The sequence below is a fragment of the Macrotis lagotis genome, chromosome 7, assembly GCF_037893015.1.
Source record: "Macrotis lagotis isolate mMagLag1 chromosome 7, bilby.v1.9.chrom.fasta, whole genome shotgun sequence".
NCBI classification, from domain to species: domain Eukaryota; kingdom Metazoa; phylum Chordata; class Mammalia; order Peramelemorphia; family Peramelidae; genus Macrotis; species Macrotis lagotis.
Window position 1 is genome coordinate 52563070 of NC_133664.1, and position 25217 is coordinate 52588286.

The 25217-nt window shown below is 39.6% G+C and overlaps 1 protein-coding gene across 3 annotated transcripts; it reads left to right on the forward strand.

Annotated features, from left to right (window-relative positions):
• Positions 1-1162: 1162 nt before the first annotated feature.
• On the forward strand, positions 1163-24868 carry SRI (sorcin). 3 transcript variants are annotated; one of them, XM_074192872.1, is made up of 8 exons: positions 1163-1198; positions 5137-5220; positions 11385-11454; positions 15588-15631; positions 19759-19906; positions 20647-20760; positions 23017-23075; positions 24473-24868. In XM_074192872.1, the coding sequence occupies exons 1-8, from the start codon at positions 1178-1180 to the stop codon at positions 24497-24499; spliced, it is 567 nt and encodes a 188-aa protein (XP_074048973.1). In that variant the 5' UTR covers positions 1163-1177; the 3' UTR covers positions 24500-24868. The 3 variants fall into 3 exon arrangements, with proteins under 3 accessions (XP_074048973.1, XP_074048972.1, XP_074048974.1); XM_074192871.1 differs by lacking the exon at positions 1163-1198 and adding an exon at positions 4868-4978; XM_074192873.1 differs by lacking the exons at positions 1163-1198; positions 5137-5220 and adding an exon at positions 4870-4978.
• Positions 24869-25217: the final 349 nt, after the last annotated feature.

Below are 25217 nucleotides of genomic sequence, written 5' to 3' on the forward strand. Positions count from 1 at the left end.
TAGAAATATAAAGCCAGGAAACAAACAGAACCTACTTGGAGGAGTTTATAGTGAAGATAATTGAAAAATATGCTAAACAGAAAGTTCAAAGGCTGATGAAACCAGAGAAGATTAGTTTGGAGAAGAGATTTAGGATAGGGATGAGGAGATGCCCATGAATGAAATGGTGTCTCACCTAATCATGCTTCAGTAACCTTTCCAAGGTGATAGCACCTATTTCTCCAAGCAGAGAAAAAGTCATCTTTCTTAGAGGAAAAAGTAATCCCTCTTCCATGGAATGGTTTCTGAAATCCTGGAAAACATTTCTCTTCTTTGGGTTCAAGATCCCTAGTTCCTTCAGTCAATTTCCAAATAGAATGAATTCAAAGTTCCAGAAGGTATTTCAGCTTGAAATAAGGGAAATTTCTTAACTTGTGAGACCTCTCCACTTGTGAAATGGCCTGTCTAGGATACCAAAGTATTCTATTTCCAGAGGGTGGGGTACCACTGGTCCAAAAAAAAATTGAAAAAATGAATTTCTGCCTAGATATGAACGAACTCAAGGGTCTCTTCCTCATACCAAATACAGCCTAAAACAGATTAAAATATAATCAAGAAACATTTAACCAAAAAAAAAAAAATACAACTTAGATGGTGTTAATTTGTGGTTTCCTTTTCTAAACAGACTGAACTATATAACCTCTGAGATCCCTTCCTACCCAGCACTTATATGAAGATTGGGCAATTTTTCTATTTTCCTGAAGAAGCAACCTCAGGGTGAACTAGCACCTAGTGTGCTTGTCACATTTTACTAATGTTGCCTGAAGTTAGATACTCCCTCCTTTTCTGGAGCATAGTAGGGAGCTGCCCTTGGAAGAAGCATCCCCATGGTTCCCTGAAATGCAATCCCCACTTCTGTGGCTTGGTCCAAGGTTCACCTGTAGAGAGGTTGGGAGGGGTTATGTGCCTCTGACTCACCTTAGCTGCTTACCACTGGCCCAGGGTGGTGATGGTGGTTAAGGTGAGTCTCTGCAAAATAAACACATTCCACCAACCACAGAAAACTTAAGGGCTGAAGTTTTATCATTCATTACTTATTGCCCAGAGATCAAGAAGTCTTTATGATCAATCTGGTTTTCTAAATTCTCTCCCAAACTTTAGAAAGAGCATTTCTTCAGGGATCGCTGCAGGGCCCAATATGTTGAACTCCAATAAGCAGGTAGGTACAAGACTTTAAACTGTTTTTTTTTTTCAAGAAACCCCTGTGTTAGGCCTTGTCTTTTCCTTTTATCTTATAGATTCAAAATTCTATAGGCCAATCCCTTTTGCAAAGTTATTTTTGATCGAATGATGAAATAGGAGCCTCAAGTAATTAATTCTACTTCTCTCACTGAGAAAAGCTAAACTGAAGGAAAATTAAGAGAGTACTTAATTAAAATGAGAACTAGGGGAAAACAGCAAAGGCAATCCTGAAGAGAGATGGGATAGAAACTAATTAATAAGTCTCAACTGGTAGACTTCTGAGTTTTCAGAAAAATCTACAATATTTTCTCCTCTCGGCATTGGATCTCACTTTTCTGTTCTAATTTTCTATGTCCAATTCTAAGCAATCTCAAATAATTCTCTAATTTATTTATTTGCTTATTTATTTATTTGTTTTTGCCTTGCTTATGGGAAGGGGTGGGAGAGTGGTTTCTTTTTATACTTGGGACACTCAAGTGTTTTGTAAAGCTTCTTATCTTATCCTGGTAGAATGATGAAAGGAACAGTAAAAAGCCAAACAGAGAATTTCTGTTTTTTCATATAACTTAAGAATTCTAATAGCTGCTTTACACAACCTATCATATCCTGAAATTAATAGCAGAAATAATTACATTTTATGTACTATGTAATGTGATCTCACGAGAGAGCTACAGATTTGTTGCAAACGTACTGTCCTGGTTGATTAGGGAATTACCAAGCCTCTGATTTTGTTCATGCTAGATAGACTGGTTCATGCTACTTACCAACACCTGCTGCTTGGGACATGGAGGATGGATTCATGGTCTTAGGTTTAAATCCAGCCTCTGACACATACTGACTGTGTGATCCTGAACAAGTCATTTCATTTCACATAAACTTATTCTTATCATTTTGTTGTTTTTTGTTGGCAAATTATAGTCTTAGAGGGTGAAACTGAAGGCTTACCTGATTTACCTGTCACTCATTCAGTCTATGTGGGAATTGAACCAAGACTCTATCTGCTTTCCTCTTTCTTGTCTATAATCTGAAAAGTTATCATGACAAACACCAAAGCAGAGATAAGGCAGGCACCAAGCTTTGTCAAACACCCACAGAATACCACAACAGCCCTTTAGCTGTTAGGATGAGAAATTTCCCTAATTCCCATTTAGAGTTCTTAGGTTTCTTTCTTTATTGAGAATCTCAAAATGAGTAAGTGAAATAATAAATTGACATGTAGCAACACTTTGTATTTTGAAGTCTGGGTTCCTGTAAAAAGGAAAGGTCTAAACCAAACCACTCCCAGAAGGAAGCCACAAAGAATGCAAGAGGAAATTTCTATTGGCACCTGGTCGCACTTCCTGAGAGAAGAGTTAAATACCTCTCTGTCAGAACTGTGAAGTAATAACTGTTAAGCTGTTCAGTTAGAATGGTGCTTCATTTCCGAGGGAGGGGATGTTCTGGCTTGGTATAATAGACTTGATATTCTCTTTTAAATTACCTGAATGTTAGAAGAATGTAAACTCTCAGAGGGCAAGAATTAAACCATTTTTTTTTGTCTTTATAGCCCCTAGAACTAAAACAAGTGCTAAACTAAAAACTAAAATAAACGCTTGTTGAATTCGTTTCAATGATTCAGTAATTTGTGAACTGTAACAAGAAGTGAAAAATAATAGGTATAGCCAAGAATTTAAAGTTATTTTGTCAAATTTGGTAATGAATAGGAAAATGAACAGGGAGTTTATTTCAAACAGAAGTTAAATTTATACTTATTTATATTTATACCTTCTTAAACCACCATTATACTAAGACAAGGGTATTTGTTATTAAAAATGAAAAACTCAATACTGGATTTTTTAAGTGAATAATTAAGTTTCTACGCTATGATTCTAGGCTTACCATCAACACCCTCACTGATAGGCTCCTTCTTTAAGGGGAGTAGCTTGGCCAATATTTCTTGTAATCACCAAGTTTTCCAAGTCCAAAGAGAGAGGCAGATAGTTGCTATGAGAAATTGGAGGTGGCTGAGTTCACTTTGCAGGATGACATAGAGAGAGGTGGACTTAAAGAAATCAAAAACCTGCAACCAAGGGACATGGATGGGAGAGGGGGGAAGAGGGTGGCCCATTCCATGACTAAAGGATGGGTAAGACAAAAAAAGGGGTACTCCATCTGGGATTATAATTATTCAGGGAATTAAAAAAGCAACCATTTTCTTAATAAAACATAAAGGTTGAGGAGTTTTTATTGATTTTCAATACAGAACTCACTAGGTTTTAGAGGTTCGTGTCTCCCCCAAAAACGTGCAGAGAAGCAATATGGTCAGGTGGAAAGATGATTTTGAAGCCCAAGAAGAATGAAATTCAAGATATTGTGTGAACCTGGGCAAATTACTTAACCACTTAGTGCTATGAGGAAATCTCTAAGACTACACATTGCAGGGGTGTTGACCTGAATCAAAAAAGAAGTTACTCATTCTGTGCTAATAAAGTCAGAGGTTTATTCCTTATTTCTAACTTTATGAGCACCCAGTAAAAACCTAGGTGTGAACTCTGGAACTCCCCAAAGAGGGCAGGGAGGGAAAAGTCACACAGAAAAGGCCGAGTACATTTTTCTATCAAAATGTAAGGGAGAGGGGCGGCTAGGGCACCGGCCCTGGAGTCAGGAGGACCTGAGTTCAAATGTGACCTCAGACATTTAATAATTACCTTGCAAAAAAAAACATAAAAAAGTAAAAAAATGTAAGGAAGAAAAATTTGCAACAATGTCAGATCCAAACCAGCTCCACAGCTTGCTAGAAGTAAAAGGTGCCACAGAAATCTTTTTTTTTTTTAATGGAAGGCCAACGAAACAGTGAGTCTAGGCCGCTATTTTCTACCCAAATAATTCAGGTTAAAATCGAAACAAGTTAAAATCTTGTTTCTAAAGCGCTTGAGGTTTCCAGCAAGGAGAGTCCGAAGGTTATTTCGAGTTAAATAATAATAATAATAATAATAATAATAATAATAATAATAATAATGTAACTCGAAATAACCTTCGGATTATTATTATTATTATTATTATTATTATTATTATTATTGTTGCGGTGATTTCGGAGCCAGCTTCAAAGGCACAAGTTAGGAAACGGGCCCCCGGGCTGGTCCTGGAGGTTTGTGCGCGGCCCCGGGGGGCCAGGCCCATCCTGCCCGGCCTTCCAGGACAAGCCCCCGCTTCCGGCCTCCTTCCCACAGGTCCCTCCGGTGGGCACCCCTGGGCACGGGTGGGGCAGCCCCCCGGGGCGCCCCTCGGGCAAGGCGCGGCCCCCGCCCCCCACCCCGCTCCCCACTCTCACCGGGCGGGGCCTCCGGGGCCTGGGGCAGGCGGGGTGTCACGTGGGCGCGGGGGCGGGGCTCCGGGGGGAGGGGCGGCCCGGCCGCGCTTCCGAGGTTGGGGGTGTTCGCCGGCTTTTTTCCTTAAACAACATTAAAGAGGGCAGAAAGGAACCAGGGGGAGGGGGAGCGGCCCGGGACGTACCATTCTGTTGGAAGGAGAGGGGAGGCCGAGCGCACCGCGCGGGCGGGGGCGGGCCTCCAGCCGCCGGAGTTACGCAGAGGCTCGGGGCGCCGGCCCCCACGGGGAGGCTCGCAGTGGTACGTCCCGAGGGCGGGGCCGGAGGGGGCGGGGCCGGGGCCGGGGCTGGAGGCGGCGGCGGTTCCGGGACGAGGCTCCGGTCACGGTCGCGGCCATGGCCTACCCGGGGCACCCTGGCGCGGGCGCAGGAGGCTACTTCCAAGGCGGGGTGAGTGCGGGACGGGAGTCCGGGCCCCGGAGCCCGCTGGGAGAAGACTCGGGCGCCCCCCCCCGGAGTAGGGGCAGAGGTCGGGGGTCGGGGGTCGGGGTCGGGGTCGGGGCCGGGGCCGCGGCCCGGCTGACGCGCGTGTGTTTGGTGCTTCGCAGTACGGCGGCGCCCCCGGAGGCCCGGCCTTCCCCGGACAGACCCAGGACCCGCTGTACGGGTACTTCGCGGCCGTCGCCGGCCAGGTGAGTCCCCGCGGCCGGGCCGCCCCGACGCCCAGAGCCCCGCCCCGGCGGGCACCTGTGGCTCGGCGCGCGGGAGCTTCTCCCCCGGGGCGGAACGAGCAGGTGGGCGCCGGCGAGTGCCCCCGGGCCGGGCCCAGAGGCCTGGGGCCTGACCTCCGGGCCCCGCCGACTTCGGGGCTTCTTTCTGTGGCACAGCTTCTTTCTCCTGAAATGGTTCGATTTATATATATACATATATGTATATATATATATATATATATATATATATATATATATACACACACACATATGTGTATATATACACATATATGTATACATGTATGTCTTAAAATGGATCGATTTATATATATCTTAAAAATGAATTGATTAATATATATGTTTATATGTCTTAAAATGGATTAATATATGTTTGTATATAATCTTAAAATGGATTGATTAATATATACATATTAATATACAAATGTATATATTTATATATCTCAGCATGGATCAATTGACGTATGTATATTTATTTTTAAACCCATGAGCTTCTCTATGCCCCCCCAAAAAAAACCCCAGAAAAATAAATTGAAAGATCCAAGTATTTTCCATTCTCAGAAATTGGAAGAAACTTGTTGTTCATTTTTTTTTTTTTTGGCTCAGGTCAAAACTGAGCTCATGGCTGTGGCTGGAAACAAAAACCCATCCCCTAACTGCGTTTAAGATTTCTCAACTGGGCACATGACTTGAAAAACTGAAAGTTAATTTGAAAGATTAGCAAGTATGTAGGGGTTTTTTTCTTTTTTTTCAGGTTTTTGCAAGGCAGTGGGGTTAAGCGGCTTGCCCAAGGGTCACACAGCTAGGTGTGTCTGACTTCAGGGCCAGTGCTCTATCCACTGTGCCGCCTAGTCACCCCCAGTATGTAGTTTTAAGAGAAAATCAGGAGCAGATTCCTGTCACTCCTACTTGTGGAGTTTGTCTTGGCTTTATTTTAGCGTATATTGGAAGCCCTTCCCTCCTTTTCCCATTCTTGTACATAAGACAACGGATTTAAAGTTTATTCTAGAGGGGATCATGAGTTACACAACCACAAGATAAGTGGAATTTGAATACAGTTCATCCAACTACAAAGTCTATGCCCTTACTATTTTCTTCTATTTTATCATAAATATCCTAGCCTTCTTTTCTCCAAGGACTTTCCAGGAAGTGTGGGTGTGTTTTTATACAGCATTATTTTTTTTTATTTACGTGTGTGGATGTGAATAAATTTTTTTCCCTCTAATTTTATGGGTTACTGTACTAGAGTGGATAGAGCTGTCTCATTCAGGCCAGGAAGACTAGGATTCCAGTCCTGCTCCCCGCCATCTATTGGCTTTGTGACCCTGGGCAAGTCACTAACTTCTCAGGGCTCTATGATGACAAATTTCAGTCAAAGGGAGTTCTTCTCTTGGGTGGTCCATGTAGCAGGTGGAATCATAGGTTCAGTATCTATTCTGCATGTGTCACTGTGGCCAGAAATAAATTTCATTCTTCCAGACCAACTTCCAAGAAAATGCTGTAGATAGGAATTTGAGCAAGAGTCCTAGAAAAAACACAATAGGAACAGTGAGTTCAAAAGTGACTGTTCCCAAAGAATAGAGAAGGACTTGGCTTCTGTTTGGTTTGTTGCAGGGCCATGTGTTTTTGACCTTGTTCCATTCAACATTTTTATCACTTTAATCATCTTGCCTGATCTGGATGTATTCCAAAGTCAACTTGTACAAAGTAGATCTCCTATTTTCCCCTAGATCCATCTCTGCTCCAGCCTGCCGTGTCTGTGGTGGGCCCATCATCCTCTCCATTGGTTTGCAGTCTCAGACTTGTTCTTTCACACTCTCCCTCCCCCCATTCTCATCCAGCCAGTCTTAGCCTTGGATCACCTATAAACTCCCACTTCTGACCTCTGCTCTCAGCAGTTAATTAAAAACATTAAGCACTTTCTAGGTATAAAAAGAGGCAAAACTCTAGTCTCACATTGCCAATGGAGGAGATGATGTAGAAATAACTATACCTAAAAGAGCCTTACAAAGTGGTTGCAAAGAAAACATCGTGGGGGGCTGAGGGGGAACAAAATGGGGAGTCTCGGTTGGGTCTTCCCTAATTGGCATCCCTCTGCTCTGTCTCTCCAGTCCTTTCTCTGCAGTGCAGCCACAATGAAATTCCTAAAAAAAGAAGTGAATGTGGCACAAAACTACTCACAGTTTTTTTAGGCTCTATTGCTTCTAGGGCAAAATGCAAAATCTTCCTGTTCCTTAGGACCTCATTTGGAAGTACTTTGGATGATTTTGTCCAAAGGATAAGGAGGAGGCTATGGTGTCCATGGTGAGGGATGGGAGCTTCCTCCACCTGGGCTGCCTGCCAAGCTTAACCATCCAGGGCACATCCAGACTGAGAGCAGAGCCCAAGTCTCTGGACTGCAGGTTGGTCATCCCCTGCTACAGCAGAGCAGCAGTCATGGGAGAACAGAAGTAAAATGTCATTAAGAGGCCCTGCGACTCCACACACCTGTGTGTGCACTGGGTCTCTGCAGCACCACTTAGTTAGCTGTTGGAGGGAAGGGTATGTTTGTGGGCATTTTATAGACTTAACCTAAATAATCCTGAGGTGGCTGAAGTAGGGGCTTTTATTATTCCCATTTTACAGCTGGAAACACTGAAACTGAGAAGTTAGTTGACTTGCCCAGAGCTTAGAAGACTGGAGGCATAATTCAGTCTCAGGCTTTTCTGAGTCTACTAGTAAACAAGTAAGGGATAGCTGTCTCACTAAATGACATCATCTAGATTTAGAAAAATTTCAGCAGACTAACATATTGAGCCTAACCTAATCAGATGAAATTTAATAAGAATAATGGGAAAATTTCCACTTGGGTTCATTGAATTACAGGATGATGGAGATCTGTAGAAGAGACCCCCGAGTGTACAGTGAGCCAGCACTATGATCTGACTTTCTTAATGGAAGGCACTGCGTGGCTCCTGTGTGTTCTGCTCTGGTCAGCCGGCTGCAGACTTGTGTTGGGTTTGTTTTAGGAGGGACACGATGACTCTCAAAGGAGGGTGAACAGAGGAAGAACCAAGGGCAGAGGTTACCCAGCCAAGTGAGGCTTGAAGCGACCTTCCAGATGTTCTCAAGGTCTAAGGTTGTGGGAAGGAGGAGTGATTCTTCTGTGCTGACTCTGAGGACAGAAGTGTAATGTCTGGCAGAAAGGAGGAGGCTGCAGAGTTTGATTCAAGGTTGTAAGGAAAGGCCCCCAACCCAGCACCCCAAATTGGAATGTGCTTAACACATTTCTCATCACCTCTTTGGAGAGGCTCAAGTAGAGTTTAGATGATCACTTTGAGGGGAGTTAGATGAGGGAAGGAATCAGCGTTTCTTGATTACCTGCTATGAACCAGACCCTGATACACATTAGCTCATTGGAGCCTCACATCAACCCCCTAGGAAGCTGGTGCTGTTGTAATCCCTATTTGATAGAGGAAGGGGTTGAGTCAGACAAAGGGGAAGTGGTTTGCCCCACTAAGTCTATTGACCCAAGACAGCTAGGAAGAGTTTGAAGCTGGATTTGAACTCAGGTCATCCTGGCCTTGCTAGGTGGCACACTGTTCCTAAGTTTAAATCTGGCCACAGACATTACTGTGTGACTTTGGGCAAGTCACTTAACCCTGTTTTCTTCAGTTTCCTCATCTGTAAAACAAACCAGACAAGGAAATGGCAAACCACTCCAATATCTGCCAAGAAATCCCCAAATGGGGACTGACCCAGGCTTCTCTCTCCACCACCTTACTGCCTAAATGAACTCTAGGGCCCTTTCAGCCTTTGGCTTCTAGCTGCCCCACTGTGTCTATTGATCCAAGACCCGAGTACAGAGATAGTGAGAGTCCCAAGGGTTAAAAATAACTCATTTTGAGGTGGTAGTCTATTAAGAAATATGAAAATAATATTTGTCCTTTTTTCTTGAAGAAAACCATGACATTAGGGTGGTGATGCCATGCCAAGCACATAAATTGGATTTGAGTGGGGGAGGGGGCTGTACTAAAAGTCACCAACCTCACTTTCTCCTCCAGAGCCATCTTGATCCAGTGGCCAGACTGGAGATGGCCCTGGGTGGGGACCAGTCAGGGTTAAGTGACTTGCTCAAGGTCACCCAGCTAATAAGTGGCAAGTGTTCTGAGGCCAGAGTTGAATTCCTGTCCTTCTGACTCAAGGGCTGGTGCTCTGTCCACTGCTCCACCCAGATGCTCAAGGAATATGATGCTGTGATGACTTGGCCACATCAAGGGGATTAGGCTCTCCTGCCTATGACTTTTTAGGGCTTGGTTTTTGCTTGTTTGCTTTTTATCCTATCATAGAAATAACACATTGTGCTAATTATGTAGGGAGATGTCTAGGTGAAACATTTAAAATAGCATCTGAGATATGGGGTGGAAAATAGACTTGCAAGAAGGAAGAGCACTCCATTGAGCATCTACTTAATCCACCAGTGATAAGGATCTGTGAAACCTCAAGCTCAGGTAAACTTAAAACAGAAGTATTTTTAGATGGCCTGTTATCCAGCCCTGTAACTCCAGCCCGCTTACCTTTCAGCCACCTTGGCTCTTCACTTTTAACTTCTTGAACCTAGTCATAGGACTAGTCTTTTATCCATCTGCCTTTGAGACCTTTAGGTTGTGAAGATTTTTAAATGTGAGTGAGGTTGAAGAAACAGTAAGAATGTTTTTATGTGCAACTCTTGTTTATTTGTCTTTATCTAGTAGTGAACAGGTAAGCAACCAAGCATTTGGCAGTTAACTCTTAAGTTATTAACAGAAATGATTTCATGGCAAAAGGTAATTGAGCTGTTTTGCCTCTGCTTGGAGGAAGCACTCTATTTGCTAAGATCACTTGGTCTTTTTTCTGAAGAGCAGGATGAGAGGTAAAGAGATTTCTGATCATCTGTATAAATAATTTATGTCAAAAACACTTGACTTTGGCAGCTTTTACCAGCAACTGCAGTGAAAGCATTAATGAATGAGGCAGGAATGAACTTATTTCAATGTATATCAAATGTCACTAAGAGGTATTTGATTAGAACAAAAGCTTATATGCCTGAAAATGTTAATGCCAAATCACATGAAAGAATTAATTGGAAATTATTCAGAGGTCATAGGATCTTTCTTTTGGAGCATAATGACCTCAGAGGCTATCTGGTTCAGACTTTTCACTCTCCAAGATGAAGAAACTGAAGCTCAGAGAGATAGTAAGGTTAGAGGCAGGACTTGAATCCAGGTAGGAACTTGAAATACTAAGGTTTAGTTGTAAATATCATTCATAATATAATAATCATTTTATATCAACATAAATAATTATATTTAAATATTCTAAAATTGAATATTGGCTTAACTTTGAAGATTTAAGTAGCCTTGTGTGTGTAATATTTAATTAAGATTAATCGGAATATTATTGACCTGGTATTGTTATTGAAAAGTTCATATAATGCTTCGTTTTCAGGATAAAAATAGTTTCCAATTAAATTACACACTAAAAAAAGTAATACTGTAATATAGCTCTCAAAAAATAATTGTTTTTTTAAAGTGATCTACCCTTTTGTCCAAATCATTTAATTCAAAATGTAGAAATTGGGGTTTAAAGTCCTCTGTAGGCACAATACAACATGCAGATAATCCTTTAACAGTTTCTTTAAGGTTCCTAATGACTTCTTAGTCTCCATATCATGGTATGTGAGATTTGGGAATGAGTTTGGGGATCCAGTCCAACTTGTTCATTTTACTCAGAGAAACTGGTGTACCCCAAGCTACTTGGCTCCTCAGTAGCCATGCTGAGATGAACCCCCAGTTCTTTTGACCTCAAATTCCTGGGTTCTTTCCACCATCCCTCCAGGAGCTTTTCTTCTCAGTCTTCATCGGTCTGTTGTATCGGAAGCTCATGGAATTCTTTGAAACTTGCTTGGCTTCCTGTCTGACAATTCCTGGGAGAGGGAGGAGGGCTTTGTGCTGACCAGGCTCTCAACTGGTCCAGCGAGTGGGATGGAGATCACTGCTGTCCATTCCTCGATGGGACAGAACATGGAAACATGTTCTTCACTGAAAGTTAAGCCAGAACTAGAAAAGGAAATTATTATGATCCTCTTTCCTCTTTATTTTTTCCAAAAGGATGGGCAGATAGATGCTGATGAATTGCAGAGATGTCTGACCCAGTCGGGCATTGCTGGAGGCTACAAACGTAAGTTGAACTGAGAGTCTTTGTACTGGACTGTCCTGAGTATTGGCCATGCGTAAAACAACACATAATGCTGAGGGCTTTGGCTCAGATTTGCCACTTGTCACTGACATTTAAAATTTCATTTGAATCCTTAGTTTTCTATAAATGACTTCCATGCCTCCTGTAGGTCTCTTTACTGCACTTGGTGAATTGGATGCAGTTGTGTGTCTCAGGTTGCCTGACTTGCCAAGCAGCTCAGAACACTGTAGGATGTTGCATTTGGGCAGTTGGTCACTAGCATGGCAATATCACCTTTCAGCTCTTAATATTTTTTAATTTTTAAAATGAAGGTATGGGACTATGGAAAATGGCGTTTATTAAGCTTTGCTCTTTCATGTTCTTGTCAAAGGGTACTGGGTTTAGAGTCCTAGACTTGTATATAGATTCCACTTCTCTGCATGATGACTTTGTGCCTTTGGACAGTGACCTCTCTGGGACTCCATTTCCTTATCTGTAAAATGAATGGGTGGATTAGGTGACCTCAGATCCATTCCAGCTTTAAATAATGTGATCCTGCCATCACCCTTTTCATCGTGACACTCTCTAGACTTGGCTCAGAAAGAACTAAAGAAAAATCTTGGACTTGAGAGTGAGAAAAAGCTTAAGAGGTAGTTTTCAGTGTTCCCAGAGTCTGTCTGGCCGTGCCACATTTTCATGATGGTCATTTCTTTGCTCAGGAATAATTGCTAGTTGAATGCATACATGTAGGAGTGGTTATCCAACAAAAGGAGCCATAAATCTTCCTGCACCATTTTGTTTTTTCACACAAGTGGAAAATAAGTCTTCACTAACCCTAGCCCCCCACCGCACATTTCTCATGGGTCCCCTTCTCCGCACTCAGATCAGACCTTCATCACCTCTTGCCCAGATGATTGCAACAGGCTTTGAACAGGGAAGTTGGGAGATCCCTGAGCTCCATACTCCCTCCTCTCCCAAACAGAAGTCGTCCTCCTGATGCTCAGAATCCCTGCCTTCTCTCCTGACCCAGCCCTCCCCACCTTGGGCCCTGGATCCCCCGACTTGCTCCCAGGTCCCACTTAGAGGACACCTGATGCTCCCATCCGTTTTCATAGTGTCCTTCCTCAGGTTATCATGTATCCCCTCAGATTATCATGTGCTCCAGGAGGGTGGAGGCCAGCCTACCTCGTACCTTTATGATGTTGGTGTGGATTGGGAGGCCACACCACGATAACCATTCGTCCAGGAAGGTTTTTCCTAGATTATTCCCATTTGAAATAACATTGCATTTTGTGATACAGAAATCACATGTCTTTTCTGCTGTTAGACTCATTTAAGAGGACAAGTGCAAGCAGGGACATTATAGATTGAATGAAAGTGTGTGTTTTTACTGTTTTTCGTTAATATATTATTGAGAATGTTGTACTCATGACATGAAAGACATCTAGGTCAGATCTTTTTTTTTTTTTCAGATGTTCTTAATGTACAATTCATGCAGCCCATGTAGGAGCCTATTAACTTGAATGGGGAAAAAATACATCTTTATTTCAATATAATTAGTTTCTCGGTACTCCTGGGCATTTTATTTTATTTCAGTTTTAAAAATTCTTCCTAAAAGAGGTCCACAGGCTTCCATCTAAACAGAAAAATGATTAAGAAACCCTGATCTAGAAATATTTCCTTTCTGAATTCCTTTAGACCTCTGTCCTGAGTCAGATGCTTCTTTGGTGGTTATAAAGACCAAAATATTGTTCTGCTATTCCATGGCAGCGCCCTATCATCTGATTGAAACCAGCCAAACATAGGAAGTAAGGAAGAAAACATGGCCTGTCTGAAGCATCCTGGCCTGTATTTCCCTTGCAACAGTGATACTTAAAGGGAATTTGAATTATATAGGGATGGTGCCCTTAGCAGAGTGGAGTGACTCACCTGCTGCTCTCCCACCTCCTCATGGTCGTACCTTCTTCTGTCCACAGCATGGCAGCTCAAGGAGGCACATCAATAGGGAGAACAGCAGAAAGGAGCTCCCTTGCTCAATGAATTTACTAAGATCAAGATGTTGCCCAATAATTTAATAACTATAAACTTGGACCTAAGATTATCTATTTTTAAAATCCATCCTTGCCCATTTTCCTCTTCTTTGAACTTTGACTAGCCTTTCAGCTTCCTTCCTACACGGGGCTATATTTTCAGAAAGGCTTTCTTTCAGAAACCTTGGTCAGGAGGTTCATATCCTGGCTATACTTTTTATGTCTGTAGTCACAGCCAAGTAGCTCAACTTTCAGGGCATGAGTTTCCTCATCTGCAAAATTAGGAAGATATAGCACTTTCCAGTATTCAGGCTTCCACATTTTGAAAGTTGTTAGTTTACAGATGTGGCTTGTGAAAGGGAAATGCCAGGGTTTGGAGAGTTGGGGTCTGATAGTGGAAAGCCTACGTGCTTAAAAAGCAGGATGAAATCTGTTAAAACAATAACAAGCCCCCCCAAAACCTTTTAAAGATGCTGTTCCTTTTTCCTTTTCTGTGACTAAGAGCAATATCAATTGGACTGAAAGAAACCCTCTGCTGAGGAGAGTGGTAGATGAGCCATTAACAGAGAATTTTTTTCCAAAATAGAAAACCTGTTTTCTAAGAAGAATCCCATAATTTGCTATTATTTTATACTTGCTGTTATTCATTTGATAAATAGTAAGGACTTGGCTCAAATATTACTGGGAAATAGGGGAAAGTTCAGCTTTTGATATGTCTTGATGAATTTTCTGGGCCAAGTACATCTTTACCAGTTCACAAGATATTATTATTAGTAATGTAAATATATATCATATTATATATATATATTGTATTTATATTATAAATAATATATATAATAACCTTTCCTTCCATATTAAGCTCCTGGGCATATATTTAGAAGCAGTTCATTTTTTCTATTTAAGCCACCAATTGTCTTGGTTCTGTATGTGCTGACCTTGGCCTGACTGAGCGGGGCCGAGCAATGCATCCCTCCTCCAGACTGCCCCCTCTCCAGCCTCCAGATCACTGCTGTGCACTGGGAGGAAGTCAGCTTCTCTACTCAGGCTCATCCCAGTTTGTGAATGAAAGCATCTAGATCCAGAGAAGAAAGAGAACTTCAAGTAGTTACCTGGGCCCTCCTGCTCCCTGCCTTTCCCCAGGAAATGAGTGGAAAGACCAGACCTCTGAGCAATAACAGCAACTTTTAGAAAGCCCAGGGACCAGAATCCTTGTATTTTGGTAGAAAAGATCTTGGTGTCTCAGATATGTATTGTCCCTAATAGATATTCCAACAGGCCTAGTTATCTCACTCACTGATCCACAAGACAACTGAAGAGATAAGTAGCTGAGGAGGGATGGGGGGGGGGGGAGACCAGGTGGTCAGTTTGACATTGAGAGAGAGGAGACAACAAAACTAAAAAGATCCCCACAATGATATAGTACCTAGTAACAAATCTCTGTTCTTTAATCTTGGGGTAAGGGATTTGTCTTCCACAAATCAATAGTTTCTGATGGCCTAAAGTCCCCCAAGAATGCAATAATTGGTATTTTAATGATGACTCTGAGTTAACAGAAGATTTAATTATCATCAGTATATCTAGTTTTTAATAAAGGAGCAGCATGGCAAAATGGGTCAGGATGTGAGGGAGGGGGAAGGCTTATAAAAGTTAAGAAGCTCTCAGTTCAGAGCTAGACCCTGAAAGCTGGTGATCTTGGGTAAGTCGGTCACTTGAGCGCTCCGTGCTATATTAATGAAGAAGGTTCTGATGCCTGGAGGTCCCAAGACTACAGAAGACAGGAAGGTAAGTAGATAGTACATTTTAGAAAGGTGTCCAATAAATGGTAAAAGCTTTTCTCTCTTCAAGAGGGGAATTGCCTAAGTTATCTATAAAATTCACATAAAGGAGGATGGTTTTTTTTTTTACCCTCCAAGGATCTTGAAAAATGATGTAGCTCTATATTGTTATTAAATAGATTCCAAACAGAAATAGTTCTCAGCTTCTTGCTATGCCTTGCAGTGGTTTAGGTACTTAATAAATGTGTGAATAATTTGATTGTATCCAGTGTAATTGGAATCTGTATTGGTATTTCTAGATTGAATATATATACCCTCTTTGCTTTGACAGCTTTCAACCTGGAGACTTGCAGACTTATGGTCTCAATGTTGGATGTATCCTTTTAATGCTGAAATTTATATTATAATTTAGACTGTGATATTTTCCTAGACTAATGAACACATTTATTTCAAAGGTAAATTATGTTTGGTGCTATACAAAATATCATTATATGTAAAGACATTAACTCTTTTATCAAAGTAGGCTGCCAAATGTTTATGTAATTGAGGGAATAAAAGAAGCTTATTTGTCTTTTGGGTTTTGTTTTTTTGCAAGGCAATGGGGTTAAGTGGCTTGTCCAAGGTCACAAAGCTAGGTAATTATTAAGTGTCTGAGGCTGCATTTGAACTCAGGTAATCCTGACTCCAGGGCCAGTGCTCTATCCACTGTGCCACCTAGCTGTCCCTCTATATTTTGGTTTTGAATGAAAAACAGCATCACAAAAAGATAGAATTATATGTAGTTCAGATTTACCAACAAAGTATCATTTTTCTTGAGGTTGTAAAAGTTAAGATGATTTGAACAGTGACAGTACTCTGTTGTATCTCCAAGTCATTTGTTGGAAAGAAGGGAAGAAAACAATCAATTTTTTGGCACAGTAGTGACTATGCATTTAGTTGCTCAAACTCACAAGGGTTATATTGACTACAGATAAAAAAAATTTTTATTTTATTAAAATTTATAAAAATCTTTTTTGACCTCCAAATCTTAAAAGAATGAGTAGATATCTGAGGACAGAAAGACAACCATTGAAGATCTTAATTTGAGAAAAGTCTAGGGTCCTAGATTGGATCTTGAACTACAAAAGTGAAAGTCCTGTGTTTTGCCATCCTCATTCTTTCGCTGGGCTGTTTTGTCCAGTTCTGAGAGATTCATTTTAGAAGACCAGTCCACAAAGTGGAAGATAGCCAGAAGTGGCAGGGCTTGAGAGTTGGTAGAAGTAGCCTGGAAAAGAAAAGACATGATACTGTTTATAAATATTTTCAAGTTGTCTTGTGGAAGAGAGATTAGACTTGTTCTTAAAACTAGGTCGAACCATGCGACCAAGGGGTTGAAATGGTAGGGAAAGAGATTTTTAGATCATTATAAGGAGAAGCTTACTAACAAATGTGTCCAAAAACGGAGGAAGCAAGTTCTCTGTCCTTGAAGTATTTTAGGTGGAGATGAGTATTTAATATGTTTGGAACATTGACAACAGAGAATGCTTCTGCTCTCTCAGGGTCTTTGAACTGGGAAGGATAGACCAAAAACATTAATCAGTAAGTTATTATCAAGATAATCAAGGAAATGGTAAATAAAACTAGCTGCTCTGCTTACCTTTTATGTTAAGGTTATTAGACTGCATAGATCTGGGCAGTAACAAATATAGAATATCTGGATTTCAGCAAATAATTTTTGAGGACCTGTTTTAATGAAAAAAATTTCTTAAACCTAATCATAAATTTTACTAGTGGTATCTATTTGAGAAGATAAATAATGACAGTTCCCAAAAATTCATTAATGCCTTCAAATGAATTTCCTTTATTTACCACCAGAGTTATATTCGTTTAAAAAATAATCCATTATGTGTGTGGACAAATGTCATAACAAATGTTATTCAGCCAGTAGAAGATATGTTTGCTTGTATATTATGCTGAATCATGCTATATATTTTGTAAGATTTAAAGATCCACATAATTATATTATGTGTACATCAATATGTTTGTATCTCCTGGAATAATATTATTAAGTGGATTCAGAACTATAGATCTGAAGAATAAGAAATTCAGAGTGAATTAATGTCAATATGGAAAGAGGTCTCCAATAGATTAAGGTTTTATGTTTGACTGTGATTTTCCTCATTTAAATTAGTAACTTTATGAAGAGCAAAATGTTGAACTTGTGTTAAATTTGCAAATAACACAAAACTGGGAAGAATAGCTAACATGCTGGATGGTGGAATTAGGATCCAAAAGAAATTGCAGTCAGCTATGTGATAAGGGTAAAAGTAACATCCTATTCCTATGAAAAAACAAACTGCTCAAGAACACAGTGGGAAGGACATGGCTAGATATTATTCCATGTGAAAAGATATAGGAATTTTTGTGGGTTGTAATCTCAGAAGGAGTCAATTTTTTGGCATAGTAGTCAAAAAAAGTAAATGTGACTTTAGACTGCATAAAGAGAGTTACACTGTCCAGAAAAAAAGGAGTTGATATTCTACTTCATCCTGTCCTAGTAAGACATATCTAGAGTATTATTAGTTCAGTCTTATGTACCATATTTAAGGAAGGCTATTGATAAACTATAGGAAAATTGGGATAGTAAGGGGACTGTAAACCATACCACATGAGGATAGGCTGAGGGAACTGCAGGTTTTTATTTTGAGAAAAAAGAAGGCTTTGGTGGACGAGATAGCTGACTTCAAAGGCATATGTGAAAGATAGATCAGGTTTGTTTGACTTGCCTCGAGAGGGCGGAGTTACAAGAGAGAATGATTTTAGTTCAGTGAAAAGAAAAAAATTCAGCCATTCAAAAAAATGGAAAACTTGGAAAGTGGGGGTTTCCCTATCAGTGAAGAGCTTAAGTTGGAGACTGGAGCAATACTTGTCAGGAGAGTTCAAGAGGATTCCTGTTCAGGTATAGGTTAAACTGGTAAGACTTTTGCACTTGATAAGACTTGCAACTCTCAAACTCTCTGATTATCAAGCATGATCATTTATATATTATAAATGAGACTTGAGTAACACACCCATGTACTGATCCCTTTCCTCCATAAAAAAATACCTTCTGAAGTGAACAAGAAAAAGAACTATCAGATGTATGACTGAAATTGAGGGATTTGGGGGCTGTAAAGAACCTGAATCATCTCATAGTCAGACCATTTTCCTTTTGTCTTTGTAACTAGTCCTGTGACTACCCTAGGATATGCATGGTAGACTAGAAACTGAGACAGACAGAAGGATTACCATCATTTGTGAAATACCAATCCAGAGTTAGTTTTGAGAGTATCGGGCCAGAGATAACAAATCAAATTCTCATTAGTACATAGGATCTAAAGTAGGCATGAGATAAAACTAAACTACATAGACCTCATAATTCTGAAGAAATTCTTTTTTTTTTTTTTGCAAGGCAAATGGGGTTAAGTGGCTTGCCCAAGGCCACACAGCTAGGTAATTATTAAGTGTCTGTGACCGGATTTGAACCCAGGTACTCCTGACTCCAAGGCCGGTGCTTTATCCACTACACCACTTGGCCGCCTCAGAAATTCTTTATAGTTGTAATACCAGGATCCTTAATGGTCAACCTGACCTTAAAAAAAATGTTTCCTATAAGTGAAGGTTGGCAGATTTCCAAAGCCATTCCCATAGAGAATAAGGGTTCCTGTTAGATTCCTGAGACCCACACTCTGATGATCCCGACTCCCTTAAATGGTCCAGTTTGTAGTAATTTGCAGAATAGGAACATTGAACATTTTTTAGGAAAGACAGCCTTCTAAGAGAAGGGCCACAGGGCATCTCTGGAGCTTTAGAAAGGTAATCCCTTATCCTGGCCTAATCCACCCTCAATATCTTCCCCTCTCACTCTTCATATACCTGTGTGTCTGTGTGTGTGTGTCTGTTATCTGCTTCATATGCAAATTTAGTAAATAGTCTTGAGGGAATGGTCCCAGGTGGGAAAAGTCAGTCTCCTCCAAATTAGGCTCAGACTCCCAAGGGGCAGACCACCTGCCTGCTAAAGACAAGTGAGAGATGAACTTTTTCTTGAGATGACTTTGCTCAGCCTCCGTCCTGGTTTAGATCTCACTTTGGGGAATGGCTTAGGTAATTAGAGACATTGGGCCAAGATTGTTTAGTGAGTCATTTATCTCGTACATCCCTGTTAGTACTTTAGTGAGTGCGTTTCTCTCACCAAGACCAATTTCTGTGCCTCACTGATAAGAATGATACTCTTGATTTTATTGGTCACACCTTATATGTAAGATGATATGGTTTATAAAAAATTGGAAATAACACAAAATTTTGTCTAGCATCAATAAATATATAGAAATCCCTCACTTAGACCATAATTATGGTTTAGTATGGAGTTCCCTTATCCCTACCCATTAATTGATGACATTTTCCTCACTTCTAGATCTTTCCTTTGGTGGTTTATAGCATTTATTTAGGAAATAAATCGGTCATATTCCTTAATTGTCATTCAGAGGGATATGTCTGGCACCATGGGTTTTAGTGAATTTAAGGAGCTTTGGGCCGTGTTGAATGGCTGGAGACAACACTTCATTAGCTTTGACAGTGACCGAAGTGGGACAGTGGACCCTCAAGAGCTGCAGAAAGCTTTGGGGACTATGGGTAAGTGGTCATATTGAGACAATTTTCTAATTTCTAGAAGTCATAGTTTACCCAGATCAAAAAATAGATGTTACTCTTTTCCTAGATGTTTCTGAAATTAATATGAAGATGGTAAATGAAATCAGATTTTGGTTCACAGATTTTGTTTGAAGTGTTTTCTTCAAAATAATTTTCTTTTTCAAGGCAAGGGGGCTAAGTGACTTGCCCAAGGCCACACGGCTAGGTAATTATTCTTCAAAATAATTTGAGAGCAGCTGCTGGGTGGCACAGTGGATAGACTCCTGACCCTGGAGTCAGGAGGACCTGAGTTCAAATGTGACCTCAGACACTTAATAATTACCTAGCTGTGTGACCTTGGGCAAGTCACTTAGCCCCCTTGCCTTAAATTTAAAAAAATATAAAAAAGTTTGAGACTCTTAAGAATACATTTAAAGATATTAATATATATATAATAATCGTATCCTTCTTTTCTATGAAGATTGAATTTACAAGTACAATTTATTGTACATTGCATAACAAAAGAGAACTGTCCCTTATAATTTTTTTCAAACATCTTTTTAAAAGGCAAAAAGTAAGCAAAACTGATGAATCTATCAAAAAAAAAATCTGACAATACCAGTGGACCCTTTCTCCCCACATCTCAGCAAAGGAATAGTTGAAAGTGTCTCCTCTTTTCCTAATAGACTTTCATCTGTTTCAGTTGATAATTTTTTTTCTACTTTTCTTTTTCTCCCATTTAGGATTTAGATTGAGCCCCCAAGCCGTGACTTCAATTGCAAAAAGATACAGCACCAATGGAAAGATAACTTTTGATGACTACATTGCTTGTTGTGTAAAACTCAGAGCTCTCACTGGTATGTTCTAGAAAGTGATATTACTGGTAACCACTAGCAAACTTAATTTTTGTGATAATGCTCTTTCCATTTAGAGTTTGGATTTTTCCACCTGGAATGCCTATTAAACAGTGCTGTTAATGATGGGCAATATTGGGGGAGCTAGGTGGCACAGTGGATAGAGCACTGGCCCTGGAGGACCTGAGTTCAAATCTGACTTCAGACACTTAATAATTACCTAGCTTTGTGGCCTTGGGCAAGTCACTTAACCCCATTGCCTTGCAAAAGAAAAAAAATGATGGGCCATAGTAATATTAAAGCATATATTTGTTTTTCCCTCCTCCCGCCCACCTCCCACTTTTTTATTCCCCTCTTTTTGTTTGTTCTCAAAATGACAGAATAAATCTTTTGGCAGATAGTTTACTTACCATTATGCAAATTTTAACTAAATTTCATTGCCTCCTCCTTCCCCCCAAATAGAGCAAGCAAAGTCAGCATGCAACAGTTGTTTTATTTTGTCAAGTCACAGGAGGATGCCAATGATTTGTTACAGAATGCAAACCAATTAGATCCCTTGGAAAGCATTAATTGCCAAGTTATTTCAGGGATTTTTAGAAGGAAGATACTTTCATATCTCATTCTCCTTATTTCTTCTGTCCTTCCTTCCACATATATATTTTTATATGACATCAGTTATTTCCTTTCTTCCATTCCATGACTCCAGTTTCCATGAAGTTGGAGGATAAATTTCATTCAGCAGACACTTTTTTTTCATTTTAAAGATTTTATTTATTTTGAGTTTTACAATTTTTCCCTAATCTTCCTTTCCTACCCGCACCCCCCACAGAAGGCAATTTGTCAGTCTTACATTGTTTCCATCCTGTACATTGATCCAAATTGAATGTGATGAGAGTGAAATCATATTCTTAAGGAAGAAAAATAAAGTATAAGAGATAGCAAGATCAGGCAATAAGATATCAGTTTTTTCCCCCTAAATTAAAGGTAATAAATAGTCCTTGGTCTTTGTTCAAACTCCACAGTTCTTTTTCTGGATACAGATGGTATTCTCCATCACAGATAGTCCCAAATTGTCCCTGGTTGTTGCAATGATGGAATGAGCAAGTCTGTCAAGGTTGATCATCACCCCCATTTTGCTGTTAGGGTGTACAGTGTTTTTCTGGTTCTGTGGAAATTCCTCCAGGTTTCCCTGAATTCCCACCCTCCTGATTTCTAATAGAACAACAGTGTTCCATGACATACATATACCAGAGTTTGCTAAGCCATTCCCCAATTGAAGGACATTTACTTGATTTCCAATTCTTTGCCACCACAAACAGGGCTGCTATAAATATTTTTGTACAAGTAATGTTTTTATCCTTTTTCATCATCTCTTCAGGGTATAGACCCTGTAGTGGTATTGCTGGATCAAAGGGTAGGCACATTTTTGTTGCTTTTTGGGTGTAGTTCCAAATCAGCAGATACTACTTGAACACCTGTGAGAGAATTTTTCTTCTACAGTTGAAATGAATTGTAGAGTTATTTGAGAGCCATTCTTGGTATTGGTAGTAGAGGTCACAGATCCATTTATTTACTGCTAAATTAATATTCATTTTTAGGGTCTTTGAATTCCTTCCTAAATTCTTCATCTTGATCTTTGTGACCCAGTGGATAGAGTCGTAGACTTGGAATCCAGAAGGCTTAGGTTCACATCTTCCTCCCTGAGAAGAGTATTTGTATAATCTCAGACAGATAACATCTCAGTTTCCTCTTCTGTAAAACGAGGGTGGTTATGAAGAAGAAGAAATGAAACAATATTAATAAATGTATCCCAAACCTTGGAGCAGGATATCATTGCTAGCCTTTGTTGTTTGCCAGTGTTTGGTTTCTTGTAAGCAGTATGCAGATAATGCTCATCCACTCTTTGTTTCTTTGAAGTTTTTTGGAAGCTATTATTATTTGGGTTGGGACCAAATTTGCAAATAATAGAAATTTTAGAAAAACTCTAAAATTGTTTCATTTTAATAAGAATTGCAATTGTTTGAAGTATTCATACTGCCTTATTACTTGGTCCAAGACTTTCTGAAATATCTGCCTGAAAGTCATCCTTTCCCTGCTATAAATTTCTTTTATTGCTTTGTTTATCTTGAAATGACAATTTTTTTCCATAACTTATTAAATTTAAGCCCATATTATTTGGATTTTCCTGAGAATCTAAAAAAAATCATGTGAATGTCCTGAGAAAATACAGCATATTTGCTTTCTCTGTTGTTTTTTCAGACAGTTTTCGAAGAAGAGATACAGCTCAACAAGGTGTTGTGAATTTCCCATATGATGATGTAAGTTTTAGTAAACGGATTTTGATGGGGGGATAAGGGTGGGTACCTGTGTGGACTGAACTTTTTAACAGACTCACTTTTGAAGTCCACTCCACTCTTGAAATTCTTAACCTGGTGCTGAAATCAAGGTTTGAATGATCCATAAGAGTTGGTACCCTTTTCTCTTAAAGAGTAGCCCTTGTTTGTAGGACATCACCAGTATAAATGAGCTCCATCTACCTGCCACCACCTTCAAACACTGCCAGTATGATTCTTGAGAGATCCCAGGTTCTGGATTTGAAGTCTTAGATGCTGGCAGTAGCTCCCATTTCAAAAGCGTCATAAGATTTGTAAGGGACTTCTCTAACAGTAGCCCTCAAGAAACTAACATAAGGAATGGGAGTGGGTAAATCAGCAGATCTGGGTAGAAATCGAAGATCTGATATTTACTTATCAGGGGTAGCTTTGGGCAAATCATTTAACTCCCTTAGGCCTCTCTCTGTTGTAAACAGTGGTGGCAGGGACAGCACTGGCCCTGGAGTCAGGAGGACATGAGTTCAAATGCGACCTCAGACATTTAATAATTACCTGGCTGTGTGACCTAGGGCAAGCCACTTAATCACATTACCTTAAATAAATAAATAGAAAGAAAATAGTGGTGGCAGTTTAACATTTTTCCTATGCAGAAACAGTAAAAAAAAAAAACAATTTCCTATGTAGGAACTACAAAAATAACTTTTTTTTAATTGAGAGACTCCCAATATCAATTATAATAGGGCTCCTGCCAGTGTGTAAATAACTATTCCTTCTGGATAAACATGGAGTACGGTAATGGAAATATTAAGATTCAGGAATTAAGCATGCTAATGAAGACATTAGCATACTTTCAGAGGAACAGGTTCAAGAATTATGCATATTAATGGGGATAGTTCTCCATTATGGTTGTACTGCATTATTTTGCCAAACCAGTGTTAAGATCATTAAAAACAAACTTAAAAATATAATTATGTTTAAAAGGCTCTTCTTCCTTACAGTCTTAGAAGACCCTAAATGACTGATGACCAGTATAAATACAAAATCTGATTATTGTAATATGCAGTACTTTTTCCAATAAGATTTCTGTAGTCTTAAATAATACCCAATAAGAAAAAAATAAAGTAGTCTTTTATATGACTGTAAAATTGTGAAGATTTTAATCTGAGATAGGCCTTTTTTATTTTGCTTTAGTTAGTTCATGGGCCTTTGCTATTGTTCAAGTACATTTTAGACAACAGTCTTATTTGCATTAATTTCTCATTTTCAACTTGAAATTTTTTAATAGAAATTTAAAAAAAATTTTCATAATGAAATTATAGAACTACATAAATTATCTATTCTGGGGCACATTGTAACTCTTGACTTTTTTTCCCACTCCACAGTTCATACAATGTGTGATGAGTGTCTAAATCCAAGGAAGAAGATGGTGGACGTGATCAACATTTCTGTTTGCATTTTGCTTTGCGTTTGTTTATCTGTCATCTGTAATGTATGTAACTTAACTTCGGCACATTCTCAAAGACTCATTTTTGTAAAAGTTTATTACTTTATATACAATTAAGGTTTTTGTTTTTAGTTTTGATAATGTTTATTAGAAAAGGAATTTTAATAACTTAAAATCAAGTATAACACATCATGCCTTGAGTTTGGCATTCCCATGAGCCATTGTTAATCATGCTTTATTTTCTTGCTCAGCAGTTATGTAAATTTAAGATGATAAAATGTTTGAGACCATACTATGTATTTTCCATTATGCTTTATTAAAACCTTTTAATGAATGTGATGATTGTCTTTCCTTTTATATAGAAACTTGTCATTTACATGGCAGGAAGTGTTAAGTCATTTTTAAAATAATTCATACTCATAGGATGTTCAAAAAGAAAAGAGAATGTGGTGATCAAAATCTATATTGGTTTTTCTTTTTATACACATTTGAAAACCAAATAATTTGTTATTTAGTTTTTTGGGGTTTGTTTTTTTTTTTTAGGTTTTTTGCAAGGCAAATGGGGTTAAGTGGCTTGCCCAAGGCCACACAGCTAGGTAGTTATTAAGTGTCTGAGACTGGATTTGAACCCAGGTACTCCTGACTCCAAGGCTGGTGCTTTATCCACTAGGCCACCTAGGCTC